General features: G+C 33.3%; 1 protein-coding gene across 1 annotated transcript; it reads right to left on the reverse strand.

The window, feature by feature from the left end:
* Positions 1–10,192: 10,192 nt before the first annotated feature.
* On the reverse strand, positions 10,193–10,855 carry LOC128997375 (uncharacterized). Its single transcript, XM_054423012.1, has one exon. It carries the CDS (start codon positions 10,853–10,855, stop codon positions 10,193–10,195), a length of 663 nt encoding a protein of 220 aa, XP_054278987.1.
* Positions 10,856–20,162: the final 9,307 nt, after the last annotated feature.

Raw genomic sequence — 20,162 nt, forward strand, 5'->3', positions numbered from 1 at the left:
AACAATGCTCTGCCCGCATGTACCGCCAACTGTTCACGAAGTAGAAACTCTGTACATCACTTTTCCATACCAGTTAAATAGCTGATACACCTTGCAGGATTAAAGTGATATTTTAGTTTAGTTCTGGATTTATGTTTATAATGGTGACATAATAAAATAGTGGTTTTTAATAAGTTTTCTCACAGAAACATTGCAAACCAAAAATCCAAACACTTTTTGTAATATGTACATAATAACAAACTTTTCACTTGACGATCTTATAAAATGCAAAGACAAAAGTGGAAATATTTCAATTGCGAATGTTTGCTGTATACCAGATAGCAATCATAAACAGCATAAAAGAATGTGTATGATGGGTCTCTCATTAGTCTGTAGTGGAACTAGCTAAAGACAACATCTCATTAACAACAAATTATATCGCAAACATTGCAAAGGTAACATGTACAAATAGTTATCTCCAACAGTTTTATGTCGTATATATAGCTAATTTCTCAAATTTAACAAAATTCCTACTATGTTTCCAATAAAAGAAGCAAACTTTGAGTGTATAATATGCATGGACAAAAAAATCGTAATTTACTCTTCTTACCAATGCAAACACTGTTTCGCTTGCGACATGTGTGGATGACAATTTGACAACTGTTGTTACTGTAGTAGACCTAACTCTATGATCCAAATGTTTAGTTTAGCTTAGATCTGTATTAGGTTTAAGTTTGAAAACAATTATATTCCTCGTATGTCAATTTTGATTTTTCAATAAAGAATTTAAAAATCAGCATATCGGTACTTATCCCTTTACCGATATGCTGTTTTTTTTTAAACCACAACAATAACCTTGAAAATATCGATCCACCTAACTTTCACACCTCAGCATGTCGTCATCATGACGTCACCATACCGTAACCCACCACACCACGTGCTAGGTCACGCACCATTACCACCAGATGCTTAACCGTCAATTAAGCACCACATGGCTCTTGTGACGTCACTCCTCAGCAGCCCTATGTATCCACTACTTACGTCACCAGACTGAGAGGAGGCTCAGCTCCAGGGTATGATTGTGTATCAGCTGATTTACTCAAGGAAAACTGGGAATCAATAAAACAACCACTTTTACACATCACGAACATGAGTATCCGGAGTGGAGTTTACCCTGACGCTTACAAAATCGCCAAGGTTGTTCCTCTATTCAAGTCGGGAGACTGCTCTGAGACTTCGAACTTTAGGCCGATCTCCTTGCTGAGTGTGTTAACCAAGGTATTGGAAAAAATCATTAAAGACCAGTTAACTAATTATTTAAATAATTACAATATTTTAACATCACGTCAATTTGGATTCAGGAAATCAAAAAATATTTCTGACGCTTTGTTTGAAGTTAACAAAGATATCAATTTAGCAGTTAATAAAGGTAATAAAGTTGTACTAGTATTTTTCGATTTAGCAAAAGCATTCGACTCTGTTGACAGATCAATACTTTTAAAAAAACTGGAGTTAGTTGGGATTAAAAACATTTCATTGAACTGGTTTGAATCGTATTTTTCTGAAAGAAAGCAATTCGTTGTCATAAACGGAGTTCAGAGCAATTTAGCTGAAGTGGACTATGGTGTGGTTCAAGGAAGTACCCTTGGTCCTTTATTATTTTTAATATACATAAATAATCTAGTGAAAATCAACATTGAAGGGAAGTTCTACCTCTTTGCAGATGACACTTTAGTATTGTTCGAAGGTAAAGATTGGGAGACTGTTTTCAACCTCGCCGAAAGAGGTATTTCAAAAATAAAAAAATGGTTTGATCAAAATGTTTTGACACTTAATGTAGATAAAACCAAATTCATGCCAATCACTTTTAGTCATCGTGGTGACACACTCATCAATGAGTTAAAAATTCATTCTTGTCCAAATTTTGATCCGGCTTGTGACTGTCCAGTGATAGATAGAGTGCAAAAATATAAATACCTTGGCGTAATTATTGATTATAAACTTTCATGGGCAGATCACGTATCATATCTAAACAATAAACTAAGAAAATATATATATGCTTTTAATCAGTTAAGACAGGTTTTGGAATTTGAGGAAATCAGAATTGCATATTTTTCTTACGTGCAGTCTTTGCTTGACGGAGGAATAATAGCCTGGGGCTGTGCATATAGTTATATTTTAAAGCCATTATTAACCACCCAAAAAGCTATAATTAAAGCAGCCTTAGGCAGGTGTCGGCGCTACCCTTCGGATGCTCTCTTCAATGAAATGAACGTTCTCGACATCAGACAGTTGTTCATCCGAACCATGACTATTTACATATTCAAACACTTTGATGACATTTTTGAAAGAGTAGCACACGAATACAGAACCAGACATGCACTAGGTGGAGGAATTTGCTTACCGAGACTAAATAGAACTTACTCTACGACGAATTGTTACTATGTTGCTCACATTATCTACAACAATCTGCCTCACAACTTACGGGAAAACTATTTTGGATCACTAGTTAAATACAAAAAACAAATTACATTATGGCTACAAAGTATGGAGAGATCAGCTGCTCAAAATGTAATGATCTCAACCTACAGACAATGACCAACTTACAGACAGACAACTAAACTCACATCAGCTGATAAGGTGAAAGAACGATTGAATGTCAGCGTAAACGTCGCGCGCGTCTTTGTGAGCGTGTGTGTGTGTGTGTGTGTGTGTGTGTGTGTGCAGTTCTCGATTCTGTGCCACAGGGACAGAGCATTGACGGCCCTAGTACCCTAGGGCTACCAGCCGCTTGTTGGTGTTGGGACGAGGACAGCTGAGTGTAACAGTGTGTGGTAGTGTGTGTGAGTGTGTGTGTGATTGCGTGTGTGAGCTTGTATGTGTGTGTGTATTGGGAAGTAGATAGGTTATCTTTGGGGGGAGGGTGATTGGGTGTTGGGAGGGGGGAAGGGTTCACTAATTGTCTAATATAGTATTACACTCACTTACCATTAAGTCCTCCAGCGTATCTATTATTCCAAAATCATTTTTTTTTCTAAAATAATTTTTTTTTCTTCATCACTTAGCTTAAAAAATGTATAAATATATACAATACGACTCTCTTCCACACACAGAGGTATTCCTTCTTTGTGGAAGATATTTCGCTAATTTAAAAAGCTTTTTTATATGTTTATGTTTATATTAAATTTTATATTATTAAAATACCAAACAATATTGTAAACATTTCTGTATGGTACTAACATGATTTGTAATTTGTGAATATTTTGGCGGAATAAATGCTATTTTGATTTGATTTGATTTGATTTGATGTTCTTCTTTTCCATACACACCACTTATTTTAATGAAAAGTTACTAACGCTATTTATATAGATTAATAATTAGTAAGTTATATGACCAAATTCATCACTCTGGTTATTGCAAAAAAGTCTTGAAGAAAAAAAAAACTGAAAAAGAAACCCAAGGATTTATTTACTTTCAGCCACAAGGAAAAATGTATTTAATTGATTAATCAAAGTATGCAAGATTAAACCAACGGCTTGAAGCAAAATCAATTTATAATATCCGTCATTAAGTTTGTCGTTAAAAGCAGTTACTAGTTATTAACGTACTTTTACACCCTTACATTGTAGATAAAATCGATTATCACTTAAGCCCATATGTTTTTCATATTAAAAATATATATAACATTCTTATTTATATACGCATTATGAAAAATCCATTTTAACCTATCCACACACTACTTAGAACAATACACAAGCAAAAACAATATATAACTGCCTATAAAAATGTATTGATTGATAAATTCAATTTATTACTTAGAATTAATTATTATTACGAGATAAATAATCTTTATGCGATAAAATGTTACATCCTGGACTTTGCTGCCAGGGCCGGACTCGTTGTAATCAACTAGGGCAACACGCCAACGTTCCGGCGACCCGGGATGAGGGGAACGATCCCAGATGAACACCAGAACTCACCAGTTTTGGGGATGATCCAGATGGGATGGGGGGACATAACCCTCGCATCTGAGTCTCTTCTGCCAAGGATCACAGCCTGGAGAGTCTTGGAGGATTATACGGCCAGCGACCATCAATACATTATTTTCAATGTCTTAGATCGCCTCCCGAGACAAGTTGCTGCATCTCGGGAAGTGCCCGTTCGGTGGAACACCAAAAAACTGGACGTGGCTAAATTCACCGAGGCCATCCTGCGGGGAGTGCCAGCGGTGCCTGCCGCACCTGGCATGGCTCATGCAGAGGCTATAGTTACATCGATGATGGGGCTGATTGCCTCGGCTTGTGATGAGTCAATGCCCCGCAAGAGACTCCGTTGCGATAGGAGACCCGTATACTGGTGGACTGCAGAGATCGCGGATTTGCGCCGAGCTGCTTTGAGAGCTAGACGACTCGCTACCAGGGCCAGGGCACCCTTGGATAGACGCCGTAAGCTGGAGAGCTACAAGGTGGCGAGGAAGTCTCTCATCAACCGGAGCAAACACAATTGCTGGAAAACACTAAGGGATGATGTCGATTCCGACCCGTGGGCCCTGGGTTACAAACTAGTAACCCAAAAACTCACCACTCGCTCTCCACCTTCCGTCATGGAGGGGGCCGCTATGGAGAGGGTCGTCAAATCCCTTTTTCCGGAACATATTCTGCGCCCACTGCGTGAGTTTGAGATGATGGACGATGTCCCACTCTTCACTCATGAGGAGCTGGAGACTGCCGTTTTATCCCTAAAAAACAACAAGGCTCCTGGACCTGATGGGGTACCTGGTGAGGCTCTTAAGAAGGTTTTTTCAATCAATCCCCTGATTCTTCTGAGCATGTACAATGCCTGCCTAGCAAAGGGGGTATTTCCGTTGTGCTGGAAAAAAGCTAGGCTCGTGCTCGTAGGGAAGGGGAAAGGAGACCCAGAATTGCCGTCCTCTTACAGACCCCTTTGCATGTTGGATATGGCTGGGAAAGTCCTAGAGAAGTTGATCCGTTCCCGACTGAATTCAGCCGTGGTTGCTGCGGGGGACCTGAGCCCTCGTCGGTTCCGCCTCCTCATGTATGATACTACAGAAGGCCCGCGGACGATGAGTGTCACTTCTGGTGCTGCCCAAGGTTCCATACTCGTCCCGGACCTCTGGAACGTTGCCTACGACAGCCTCCTTAGGTCTGAAATGCCTGAAGAAACCGTTTTAGTTGGGTACGCAGATGACATTGCAGCTTTAATAGCTGCTCGTAGTGTTGAGCTGGCCCAGCTAAAATTAAACCGAGTCATGCGAACTATAAACGCATGGATGGCAGATCACGGTCTCTCACTCGCGCTGAACAAAACCGAGATCGTGATTCTGACCAAAAAGCGGATTGACACCATTGTGCCGTTGAGGGTGGGGGACGTCGAAGTCCAGTCCGTTCGTGCCGCCAAGTATCTTGGTGTCACGGTTGACTCTAAGCTTAGCTGGCGGGACCAGATATTCCGAACGGTGGACAAGGCCGCTAAGGTGATCTCTTCTCTTAGCCGGTTAATGGCCAATGTCGGAGGTCCTCGTTCCAGTTGCAGAAGGCTGTTGATGTCTACAGTTCAGTCTGTGCTCCTGTATGGTGCGGAGGTGTGGGCAGACGCGCTCAATAAGGAGATGTATAGGATGCGGCTTGCCAGAGTGCAGCGTCAGGCAGCACTCAGGGTAGCATCCGCCTACCGAACAGAGTCTGAACCTGCCATCTTGGTGGTTGCTGGAGTAATCCCTATACAGGGTGATTCCAAATCGTCTTGAGATATTTTGTGAACTTGTTCCTGGGGCTAAGACAAACATAAAATGCCATATAATTATGGGTCTAAAATGCCTAGATTTCTGTTTGTCGGTCTGTTTGTGATTTTTAATAATTATTTTAAATCTTGGGCATTTTTCTAGATAGAAATTTCAATATTGGTATAAGTGTGTATTTTAGTAGTTAGAAAGAGCTTACAGACAGAGCTTCATTCCAATGACTCAAGCCATTTCAATATGGCGGCCATTTAAAACCTTCAATGCCAAATTTCGTGATAACCGCAAATATTAAGAAAAATTTTGTTCGGATCAAAAAGATAGAGAATTTAAATTCAAATCAAATGAGACCTTGTTTGTTAAAATCGAATAAATTAGGAACGAGCTATCTGTTTTCTTCTACATTCAGTTACGCAATTTAATAGGACTTCCGTATTGTTTATTATTTGTTATTTTACAGAGCAGTATGGTAGTTATATTAAATTGCGTAACCGAATGTAGGAAAAAACTGATAACTCGTTTTTTCACCCGATTTTACCAAACTAGGTCTTATTTGATTTTGATTTAAATTCTATATCTTTTTGATCTTAACAAGAATTTTCTTAATTTTTACTGTTTTAATGAAATTTGGCATTAAAGATTTTAAATGGCCGCCGTATTAAAACGGCTTGAGATATAGGAACAAAGCTTTGTAAGCTCCTTTTACCTACTGAAATACACACTTATTACAATTTTGAAATTTCTATCTTGAAAAATGCCCGAGATATAAAATAATTCTTAAAAATCCCAAACAAACTGTCAAACAGAAATCTAGGCATTTTAGACCCATACGTATATGGGAATTTCTGTTTGTCTTAGCCCAAGGAACAAGTTCACAAAATATGTCCAGACAATTAGGAATACGCAGTATAAACTGATTGGTTTAGTAAATTTAATAAATCAATATAAGGAATTATTTAGTTGGACTAAAAAATAAACAAACAAATAGATGCTATTCATTTCCATACACACTACTTATTTTAATAAAAAGTTACTAACATTATTTATATAGATTGTTAATTAGTAAGTTATATTTATCTTTTTAACTTTATTTAATTTACAATCCGTTCAAGTTGAACAATAAGCAAATGATATAAATAATAATACAACATTAACTTGAATAACATGAGCTAGTGATTGATCACTGTCATCACTAGCTAACAAAGTAAGTTATATGGCCAAGTTCAACACTCTGGTTATTGCAAACAAGACTTGAAGAAAAAAAACGAAAAAAGAAACCCAAGGATTTTTTTACTTTCAGCCACAGGGAAAAATGTATTTAATTGATTAATCAGAGTATGCAAGATTAATCAAAAAAAAATGTGGCTTGAAGCAAAAAAAAATTATAATATCCTTCATTAAGTTTGTCGTTAAAAGCAGTTACTAGTTGTTATCGTATTTTTCCACCCTTACATTTAAATCGATTATCAATTGAGCCCTTATGTTTTTTATATACAATTTAAAAAATATAAATAACATTCTTATTTATATACGCATTATGAAAAATCTATTTGAACCCATCCACACACTGCTTTGAACAATTCACATGCAAATACCCCCGCCACAGCAAACCTGCAGACTAAGCGAATTTCCATTTGCCTGATTGGATTTACACTTAAATGTCTCCTTAAAAATATCACATTTATTCCCTATTTAAATAGATTCAGTTTAACACATACTTAGGTTTGCTGCAACAGGAAGGGTAAGAAATAATAACATTTTCCAAATTTGGGCAAAACATGTTGTTATAAACAAGCAAACTACAACAGTTTACTTATTCTCCATAAGAATAACATGGGGATTTTAAATTTAAATTTTTTTGGAATTTTCTCCGTAACCATTAGGTGCATTATAAAGCTTCAATATACTAATTATTTGTTTTTTTAAGCTCTACAAAATGGTTTGGAAAGAAACTGCAAAATTTTATGTTTTTTGAGTTAAAAGAGGGAAAAACCCATTTTTACCCCATAAAACCCCCCATAACCCACGTTTCCATTGTCCGATCATGCTGGTTCGCGAACTCAGTCGAATAAACGTAGGTTTACACGTTTGTACCAAATGTCATCAAAATCGGATCGTTTTTGGTCGAGTTATCGCGCTAACGGACACATATATAAATAAATACACACACACACACACACATATAGATATATATAGACTTATATATATATATACATTTTAACGGATGGTGTTTTTAGCCTCTAGGGACCTCAAAACGAAAAAAATCTGTCCCGGGTCCAGGTCTTACCATGAGTACTACGGTAATAGCTTATTCCCTATATGGGAAATTCGCTAAAACAATAAACAGTGTGTTTTTTTTTTAAGTGTGCCACCATTGGGATCTCAGTAACTAATGATTTTACAGCAAACTTTAAATGGGGAACATTCCCTTGTTTTTAAAGAGGTTTAACAATAATGAAATCAAATTTTTGTAAATTTCTTATGGAACACCCTATATTTAATCATGTTTTCGGATAGAACATGCAATTTAAAAACTTTTTAATCCTTGACATTTCGATAAACCCACTCGTTTAGGAGTTACAGCCTATGGAACAATGACTTCCGGTGTACATTTTACTTCATGTAGCTCCTAAAAAAGTAGGTTTATAGCGAAAATGTGAAGAGTAAATAAGTCAAATAAGTCTTAAAATTGCATCCACATTCCATAAAGATCATAAAATACACAGTTTTCCACTTTTCAAGTTTGCCACCATTTTGGAAAATGGCCACCATTTTTTTTATAATAGAATTAATATTTTTAACGAATTTTATGGTCTTTTTGGGTGTGGATGCAATTTTAAGACTTATTTGACTTATTTACTCTTCGCATTTTCGCTATAAACCTATTTGTTTAGGAGCTACATGATGTAAAATGTACACCGGAAGTGATTGTTCCATAGGCTGTAACTCCTAAACGAGTGGGTTTATCGAAAAAATGTCAAGAATAATAAAAATTTTAAATTGCATGTTCTATCCGAAAAAATCCGATAAAATATAGGTTGTTCCATAAGAAATTTCAAAGTTGACCGTCAAATTGGAAAATGGAGGCCATTTACAAAAAGTTTATTTCATTATTCTTGAACCTCTTTTTTAAAGTTTGCTGTAAAATCATTAGTTACTGAGATCCCAATGGTGGCACACTTAAAAAAACACCCTGTATAACTGCCTATAAAAATGTATTGATTGATAAATTCAATTTATTAACTTAAAATTAATTATTATTACGAGATAAATAAACTTTATGTGATAAAAATTTGTTTGTATTTATTTGTTTGTTATTTATTGTTAGTTATAAGTTATTGTTACTTGTAATATGACGAGAGTTGTTCTGAAAAGCAGTTGTACTGAGAAACGCTTGATCAATAAAAGCATTTTTATTTATTTATTATTTAAAAAGTTATCAGCACTATTAAATATTATGTGGTCTCAGTGTAATAAAACAGTCCATTCAAATATTGATTGTTATGTGGTTGGACGTTCGCTGAAGTGCATTTCAAATAAACAAAATATAAATATTTATTCTGCGGAGAGGTAGTATTGAAAACGCATATAAAATATTCAGGTCCCATTTAAATGCATACTTTTTTAAGGGACGTATATCAATATTCTATCATATATAAATGACTCATTTTTTCTGTTCAAACGTTTTCAATTCTCACATCAGCAATTTATTCTTTGATTATTATTTACTCCGTTAGATCTTAATTTTGAAATAAATACAAAACAATACTGATTCTAAGATCTTGTTAAGTACTTTTAAACTTTTATCATTATTTATAATTGCAGGATAGGTGAGTTCAAAATATCAAAAGATATACATGCATCAGAAAGCACTATCCATTATGGTAATACAGTTCAGTGTAAAATGTCTCACTCAAATTTTACTTTATTTTCATATCGATTCCATATTATTTTAAACCATTATTATGTTTTATAACCTCTTTATCAGCAGCCTATGTGTTATTAAATTAGCCTTCCTGAAAGTACTAAAATACGTCAAATAAATCTTTTACAAGATGGTACATACATATTTATTTATTTATTTCCAACGGACATCTCCATTTTACAGCATACAAAACAAAACATTAAACTCAGGATGACTTAACTGATAATAACAATTTTTGTGCTTAATATTAGAAATAAAATGAACAATATATAATGATCTAATAACAAGCAACAGTAACAATGCCAAACCTAGCCAAACAAAACAAAAACTGACAAAATAACAAAAGGTATACAAATAAATAATAATTTCAAACAACAACAATAAATAAAAAATATGAAACAATAACAACAAACCTACTATCAACAATAACAAATGAGAAAGATAAATAAATAGATTGACTAATAGAAATGTTTAAGTGAAATTTTTAACAGACAAGAGTAACAGTTTGAACAACAAAAAACAATTTTTAATTAGGACTGACTGAGACTGATGATCTTCTTTTTCAGTATATTTACGCTGTCTTGAAAAAAGTCGACATGCCTTGTCACTTTGTTGCCAGCTCCCTGGACTCGAACCATCGTGCTGTTTGCTGAGTAGCTAGTGCGGTGCTGTTGCTTGATAAACAGATCAGTCGACCTTGTGTTGGAAGGAGTCTTGAAATGGATTTGGCGGAGCATGTCAGGACAGTCGACTCTTCCGTTGATAATCTTGTGCAGCAGGACCGTGTCAGCAATGAGTCTACGTTCCTCCAGCGACTGAAGACCAAGTGCCAGGGATATAGTTTCAATGGGCACCTGAAGGTATGGGAATCCCATCTTGAAGCCCACCATTCGAACAAATCTTCGTTGAATTTTCTCCAGCTCATTTATTAATAACTTTTGATGAGGACTCCATATTGGTGAACCATATTCGAGAGTTTGCCTCACCAAGGCACAGTAAAGGGACTTTAGAGCTTCTGAACCGCTGAGCTGCTTTGAGAAACGGAAGATGAAACCGGGCGTTCTGTTTGCTCTACAGCATAAATCCAATACATGAGCCTGATAGTTCAATGAGGGCGTCAAGATGATGCCGAGGTCCTTAACTTGCTGCACTCGGTCAATATTTATGTTGCGAACTGAATAATTGTAGTTCATAGGGACTTTACAGCGATGAAAAGTAATGACCTGGCACTTCTTGATATTCAAATTCATCCTGTTGTCCTCACACCAACGATCAAGACTAGTCAGATCTCTCTGAATCCGGAGGCAGTCATCTAAAGAAGATATAGTTGAGAAAATCTTAACATCGTCAGCGAAAAGCAGAGATTCGTTCTGAAGTGCGTCAGGGAGGTCATTAATGAAGACTGTGAAGAGATACGGACCAAGTAACGACCAAAAAACGACGATAAAATATGGTAAGTGGTAATCAATTTCAAATTGATTTAATCAACTCCAATCATCATGACATCTGATGCTGAAGTGTAAAGATATCATAAGAAGTGTTATTTTACGTGTGTATTTAACTTTTTGGTATGTTTGATATAGTAGTTTAATTTGGATATTTTTTTGTAACTATAAAGTAAATTATTATTTAACGGTAAACAATTAAATGTTTAATTGTTCAACGCCGGTAGGTTTAGCGTCGATACTGTAACTCGTTTGAGGGTATAAAAGTCAATTGCTACTTTATATTCAGGGCTAGGCTTGGCAAACCATGTTCATATTATTATATACTTGGTTATTTACCTGTACTCTTTGTTTTATTCGATGAGTAAGTGAATGTAGGTAACAGTAATAGTTTAAATTTTCTTTCAGGCTAACTATCTTCCTCTGTTTGTTCGTTTTTTACAATATATGATTCAAAGTAGAATTAATTTTATATATCTTACATTTCAATGTGGTACAAGACCATAAAAGTATGTTTGAGAATAATTTAGAGGTACTTTACACACAGGGTGTTCAAAAAAGGTGGGGGACATAAGGTGATGATTTCTTGGCGTTAAATAAGGAGATAATCAGTTTTTCCAAAACCGCTTCGTTAACCATATAACCGCCATTTTGTGTTTTTAAATAAAAATTTCAAAATCTAAAAGGTCAAATTACCTGTGTCTGCCGTTTGATTCTGTTTTATCCTTTACAGGAAATTTATTTCTGCGATTAAATCACCAACATCGGCCCTAATATAAAATATATTCCCCAGTGCAGGTTTGTCTTGAAGTTTGAAAACACATGCACAAAAGTTACACGTTAAAACGAAGAAACAAACAAATAAAGGCCGAGCCTCGACTCGAAGTTAATTGTTTGGCTCTTGTAATGGGAAAGATTAAGAAATTATATTAGGGCTGATAATGGCGATTTGTCAACGGATATGCATTTCCTGTAAAATAGACATCATGATCAATTGGCAAACACTGGTAATTTAACCTTTTTTATTAAATATATAAATGTATATTGATCTGGAACAACAACAAACAAAAATTAAAATATAAATTTTTTCCTTTTAATCGTTTAAACCGATCGTTGTGAAAATCAGTATGTATGTTAAAATAGAAAATGTTCATGTAAGATATACAAAAAAAGGTTGGTTCAATTAAAAATGTCAAAATGGTGGCCACCTTTAATTTAAATTACTATATAATTGTTGATTTTAAGAAAAAGTTTTGAGATAACTTTTATTTAGCTTGTAAAGTTTCCTATCAAAGGAAATCAAGTTAAAAATATTGAATATAAAATAGCCAATAAATCACAATTCTTAGTCGTAAAAGTAAGCAAAAGCGGTCCAAACCTGATTGGCTTAGCCTTATTTAACCTCATTTTACAACGAAAAATAATGGGTTTTTTAGCTATTTTTTATGAAAAAGCATTATCTTTTTAACTTTTTTTATATGATCTATAACTTGGTTTCGCACATTACGTAAGTTATGCAATGTTGACTTAATTACATAACTTACATACGTTACAACTATGTAAAATAATATACATAATTTAATGTAAGGCATTAAGTTATGCCTTAATATTATTTTGACACTAGACTACTCAAACACTACTGCATTCAATTTGGATACTTACGTAAATTACTTACATAATAACAACCGTAATTTATTTTTTATTATTTCAATAAATGAGGTAGGTCTTAAAACCAATATCGATAATGTAAATATTGTACTGATGTAATTAAACAATGTTGAAAACCAGACGACTAAAGTTTACGTGATAATTGTCTGGCAGACCAATAAATTTAATTGATTTTTATGCATTTGTCGAAAAAATTTAAACCTTTAATTGTACATATAAAAACCTAACAATTTTTGACGATTACTAATATATGCACGTTCATTAATATATGCAAATATAAATATTATTATTGTTCCTATTATTATTTTATGTGGCTTTGTGTTGAAACCATTTCATCAGACTTGTAAGGTAGGGAATAAACCTGGGCATTTTACATTACGATGATAAATATGAAATGCAGTAATTGAATATCTTGTTGGCTAACAAATGGTATCTGATAAAGCTATTTAATTTTACACTACAACCTTTAGTATGGATACTAAAAGTAAGTAAATATTCATCAATACTAAATTATTTGTATTGATTTCATTTACCTATTTTAACCACTTTTTATTTTATCTATCATTTTAAAAGCAGTATTTTTGTTAACCTTATGTACTAACATCACTACGAACTAAATATTGGTTTCAAAAAATCAATTTTTACAATGATATAATTTATTTGTCATTATTTAGATTTGTTTATTAATTTGTAAAATATAAAAACAAAGAGTAATTTTGTAATGTCAGGATATTCACTCATATAATGGCAAACCAGTTTAAGAGGGATTCTAAAGGATTCCGTCGGCTTAGGAAGGCCCTTTGATCCTATACAAGCAATTATTATCTGGTTGGAACTCTAACCAAAATAAATAATGGATTTATTGATAAAATAAACTATTTTTGAACGTTGTTGAAAGCACTGCTTACCTTTTGATGCAGATCTATAGCCTAAGATCGTACCAAACCTAATTAAAATTGAGTAATAAAATTATTAATTAGCTAACACGATCGCAAAGAGACGGTATTTGACTCCTGTATCTTTAAAAATAACTACTCTTTGAAAAAAAAAGAAATATACAATAAAATGCAATAAAATATAATATACATAAGAATAAATAGTTTAATATACGGACATGCTACTATTTTTCACATAATTTAATCCTGGAGAGATAAATACTGTTATCCCTCCAAAAGTAGTAAAACTTAATATATTAAACAACCATAATATTTATATTTGATAACTAACAACACACTAATAAGACGTTGAGCATTCTGTTGTTGGAGCTAAATCTAACTTAACTAACCCCAGGGTAAGATAAAGACACCTAAGGTTGTACTACATAGGCTGTAACTTAAACTGACTTCCTTGTAGGCCATGTTATACGTATAACAATGTATTTAGATAGAAACACATGATATTGTAGCTGTAGGAACTTTTTTACTACACCTTGGAGGACAAAACATCCTTTGTTTAATTTTGGAAAACTTTTATAGAGGCCGAAAGAACATGACACCTTTTGATGTGACCGTCTATTAACGATAGGTTGCCGTTTGTTAAAAATATATGTTTGATATAGTTTTTTCTACAATTTGACATTCAGCTTCGAGTTAAAAAAGTGTGCAAATATGTGTTTTGATGTATATAATAGAGCATTAAATGAAGTTTCACATTAGCCATCGATATTGACATTTATTTAATTCATCATACACCACACAACGACTTGAATTTGCTTGAAGATCAAGTTAATTATCATCTAGTTGACACTCAGTTGTTTTCTTAAATTTCCTTATTATTGTATTGCTGGTCAACTGTCGTGCATATTTTAAACGACACAATCTGTAGTGTTTGAAATTATTTCAATTCCACAGTTGACAGAGAACCATTTCAATTAACTGCAGCTACAATCCTAATTGGTTTAGTTTAGAATGCAAATTAACCTGAACGTTGAGTTACAAAAAAACTCATTTATTTTTAACCGTACAAACGTATATCACTTTATTACAACTTCCAGATGTTTTTTTTTAGTGTGTTGGGCAAAATAAAACTAGAAGTTAATAATATTTTTATCAAGCTCCTGTAACAGCAAAAATTAGCATATCAAAATACGAGACCAAAATTGTGTTCCTTACTTTAATACTACCATTAACAACAATATGGAATGATCTATTTTTAGTATTAGAAAACGTCATGAAATAAAATATACGCTCCTGAATTAGAAGATGCGCTTTCTTTATTTAACATATATGAAGGAGGATTACTGTTACTGATACGGTTGACTGATAGGGGAAAGGGAACAGGCTGGTCTAATGGTTAGAAAGCAGGACTTCAGTCCTTGAAGTCGCGGGTTCAAATCCCGCCAAATCACCAATTCAATTTATGTAAGTGAAAATGTCGCAATCCCTAGGTCTAGAATGAAGTAATGTTGAAAACAATCCCGGGTTCGTGCCTAGCGTCTTAGGTGAGAAAGAACAAAAAAATTATGTATATGCAGTAAAGTGTTCCGACCTTAAGATTTTTTTATGGAGTCAGCAGAAGGCCTTACACGGTTGTGTAAAGGACCATAAGCAAGATCTATATGGCCATAAGCTTGATCAAGAGTTTCCAAAAAAACAATAATTGAATTTGGGAGTCTTTGCTGCAGATCTGCGTATTCCAGACTTTTAGGGCTTGCACTAGTCCTTATTAGTTTCAGAGACCTCCCTTATTAGTTAAAAATCTTTCTTGTTAAGTAACGCCGTCATTCGTATTCTGGATTTCCTTAACTTTGATTACTGATACAAAATAGATTGATTAATGTCTACAACAAGGGAAATGTAATAACAGTTTTTCACTATTATCAATAATTATCTGACTGAAACCAAATACTTTTAAAATTTTTTACTATTTTAAAATTGCTTAATGAAATTCTAAGAAACCAATGTAAAGTAGTGGAACATTAAGATGTTTAATATGAAGAGAATCCCCTTAAAATTTAAAAGAAAATATATACCATTCATATTTACTAAGCATATTTTGCTTATTATCTTTGTAAACGCAATGATAACTGGAAGCAAACAAAGAGGAACATTTACTGTAAAATCATACGCAGATATTCACCGTCAGCCCTAGGGGCTGTGGTAACGTTATCTACTTGAGCTCATAACGGAAAATCTAGTTTGCATTTCTGATATGAATCAATAAGTTATATTCACCAATGCTCTTGTTCAGGTTTGTAGTTTTTACGATCATTACATAATTTACTAGTGCTTTTGAAACTATAAAGTTTGTAAGTATCCTTTTAACTAATAAAGTTATATTTGTCACATGTTGCTTGATATATTTTGAATACTAGAGGTCTATTTTGAATCACCACACAGTTTTGTTCGTAAATTTAATTGATTCTTTTGGTGTACCATTTCGTGGTTTGAATCAATTGAAAAAATTTCCAAGTATTTACATTAGAAAGAAAATCCATGAAAAAATTTTGAAAATGGGCAAATAAACAACTGCGCATGGCAAAATATGTATGAACACTGTATATGCTTTGGTTGTAGCTTAGATATATGGAAGGCATCAAAGATCGGATTCCATGAGACCACTGATACAATTTAGTAATACTTTTTTGGATATTTGGCCCACCATTTGATGATCTTCAAATATTTGAAAGAAATAAGTACACACGCAAAATGTAGTGTGGAAAATAACAAAGTAAGAATCAAAAGTTTGATCTTCGCTAAAACTTACTATTTCAGAGAAGCTACTATTTCAGAAGTGTTGTACTACTCTAAGAATATGATCTATAATACTTACAGTATCCAATTAATGTCGAGATTTCAAAGGTAGAGCGCCAACCAAATGTCCCTTTCAGCTGTCCAACACCAATGTTAAAGACACACAGAGTCACACGACGTTACTAATTTGATTTCTGGTAACACTAACTAGAGCCAAGCCTTGTTACTCGACTCATTCATTACATTGTTCGTGCCTTTATTTAACCATTTACCTGACTCTTCGAATCCAATGACTAAATATACCCTTATTTTGCAGTAAAAATAAGAAAAACGACTGTTCTTTTCAGAAATATCTTTATTTAAAATTATTTTGGGGTTCTAATTATTGGTATAGTTAAAATAGGGATTGCATAAAGTTACATACATTAACAAATTAAACACTGTTTGAATTATAAATTAACTTTGATCATACGTTGTTTGAATTACAATTGAATGTAACAGATTTTATACCTACAAAACTATTACTACGCGAAATATTAAAATTCCTCTTTTAAATTCTTTAAAATCTCGTCCAAGCATGTTAAAACCAATGAAGCAAACGTTTTAAGCGGTATTTCAGTTAAGAATTATGGGTGGCTTAACAAATGAGAGGTATGAAAGAATTGCAGTACTTAAAATATTTTAAAGCGCGAAAAGCGTTACTAGATGAAAATATTTAAAAACAAATTTGTCTGTTAATAATCGTAGATGGTTTTTTTGTTTTTTTTTTAGTAAAATCAATATTGTTAGGAAGAATACAATTCAAGTTATGCATTTTCTTAAATTATTTTGTGGTTATTCATTTGTATATTTACAGTTGTTTTTTTTTTTGCAATTTATATTTTTTTATCATTGTCATCCTAATCTCATCAGGCAACTTAATACATACCATCGTTTATAATTCAGTAGTATCAGATTGTTAGACATGTATGGTTAAAAAACAGCTTATTATAAAAATTCAAGTAGAGTAATTTGAAATTTACTATTTTTGTAAATTAGAATTTAATCTAGTGGAATTTTAATGGTCAAAGAATGTATAACAAGGAATTACAAATTCTCAACTACTCTCCCTATTACAATTATCTGTTGTTACAACTTATCTCAGAAACGACAGATAAATCGTCATACAATGCACCTAGGTAGAAATATATTTCATTAGTGTATGGTAGAACTAACCTATATAGGCATACTTATAGAGTTCTTCAATTCGATTAAATGTAAACATGATTAAATACTTCAGCTTAAAATGTACATGCCATTTAATTTACTTCTTTTACTTACAAACGAGTACATTATATGCACAATCCATTGTTGATTATACGTCCAAGCTTATACTTTTGAGAATAGAATCAATGCGGGTAAATGTAAATAAAATGTTGTAGAACGAGACCAATTGCAAGTTAATTGATAAAACATTATTAGTTAACTCAGCTGTTTCTCAAGCCAAGATAGTTTTTAAAAGCCAAATGATCAAAGACAGCTGGGTCCAGTTTAGAACCATCAAAAAGCTACTGACTTTTGTCAGGATCAAACCGACAATCCCCTGAAAGTTAGGCAAGCTCGGTAACCACTCAGCTGTACATCTTTATCGCCTTTGTTCAATTGTGAGATAAAATTAACGTAGAAAACCTATTACTCTTTTAATTCGTTTTATATTTAAATAAAATGTTATTAACTTTACCACATTAAATTCAATATTGGAAACAAAATACGAAAACAACTACACAAATTGCTTTAGTTTTATTCAATTCGTTAAAATAAAGATAATTAACCTCAAATATAACTGTAATATAATATTCACGGGATTTCTAACAGCAAATATAGTGCAAAATATCAGCAGCAGTTAGCGATCGAGATAAACCTTCCCGAACTGCAATAATCATCGTTTCATTGCTCGTAAACATGATATGACTCTCATGGGATGGCACTGATAATTGTTTCGTTGAACAAAATGTATATTTTATCGTTTTTTATGTTTTTGAATGCATAGAATTTGTAGTAAGTATTACTTTTGATAAGAAAGTCAAATTGTTTAATTCAAGATAAATAATAAAAAAACCTAATTTTACTAGAATAATTGATATCACCACTTATAAATTTAACAATGTACGCATGACAAATTGTGACCAAAAGTTTACTTATGTTTATGGACCTATAAAGCGTAGCAAAACGTAAAATACAACGGCTGTCTGCTGAAGCCTTATTGCATTGGAGCTAATATAAATGCAAAGCTTTTAGACTACGAGTGGAGGCAATAAATAAGAGATTTCCCAGTAAAACGTGTCATAAGCCAGCTATTCATCTCCCTGACAGCTTAACAGGAGGTTATTTTGTTCTGTCGATATTTCTGGAGTAATAGATTGTTATATTGAAACTTTGATTTGTTTATATCAACAACTATATACCTATACTATAATACGCTACCTGTACAGTAATTTGTACCAAATGAATGTTTTTTAAGAGATCTAATTTTGTAATTAAAAACCATTGTAAATACTTTCATCACAAAAAGTTTATGTTTTCATTCACTACGAAAAGTATTCATTTCATTTTTTAAATAGCAGAACCACAAAATTAGCCTTTAGAGAAAATCCGTGTCTCATTACTATTATGATATGTCTAGTGGTAAAGCGTGGTTTTGACCCCCCAAGCCTTCGATACCCGAGGCCCTGGGTTCAAATCCCAGCAATTACTAATGCATTTTAACTAGCCTGAAATAGTGTTTATAGTGGTTGCATGCTGAGGCCTTAATTTGTATGTGATAATAGGACTTAAAAGTCAAATTGTTGTATAGATAAGTTTTAGCCATGAAGAAATTACTATCTTAACACTACAGAAGACCATTACTGGCTTAGTTTACAATAAAAAAGATAATATAGTTAGATGTACTCTATCATGGGAGGGTCTACTTTCTACAAAGACTGTTGGTTAAAGCAGGTTCAATGGAATCACTGAGGAGTTAATATTATCCATTGACTGAAATTTCTTCTACATTTTTCTGCTCTTTTTATTTAACTGCATTACTAGCATCCTTACTCGCTTACTGGAACCTAGGATTTCAACAACTTAGTATAAAATTACAAATTTACTTATTACAAAATAATATAAAAGTCAAATAATATCGTTACTAGCAAACGTGTATAAGATATAATTTCCATAATGATTGCGATTACAACTAGCATAATCGCTATATGACTTAACAACTCGGGGGGAGCGAGCTGGTCTAGTGGTTAGAGCACGGGACTTCGGTTCCCTAGGTCTTGGGTTAAAATCCAACCAAATCACCAATGGTTTTTATATAAGTATTAATGCCGCAACCCCTAGGTCTAGGCTGAAGTAATGTGAAAAACAATCCCAGGCTCGTGCCTAGTGTCTTGGGACAAAAAATTAAGAAAGAAATATGACGCAACACAATGCAAAATGTTGTATTTAAAAATCACCAAGCTTTTGCAAGTTAACAAAATGTCAAACCACTTATTATTCAAAAATGAATTCACAGCATTACCTGTTATATTTACTTCACGTAGCTATAATAATATACACATTTAAGACAAACTGAACTACAGAATTGATATAAATTAGTTCAGATTGCAATCATTTTAGTGATGGAGTCAATTGTGGTCGACTATTTAAATTATAACTAAATGACGGTGATA

Source organism: Macrosteles quadrilineatus, unplaced genomic scaffold (assembly GCF_028750875.1).
Source record: "Macrosteles quadrilineatus isolate MER2022 unplaced genomic scaffold, UCM_ALF_1.0 Scaffold_6__1_contigs__length_79288215, whole genome shotgun sequence".
Taxonomy (NCBI): Eukaryota; Metazoa; Arthropoda; class Insecta; order Hemiptera; family Cicadellidae; genus Macrosteles; species Macrosteles quadrilineatus.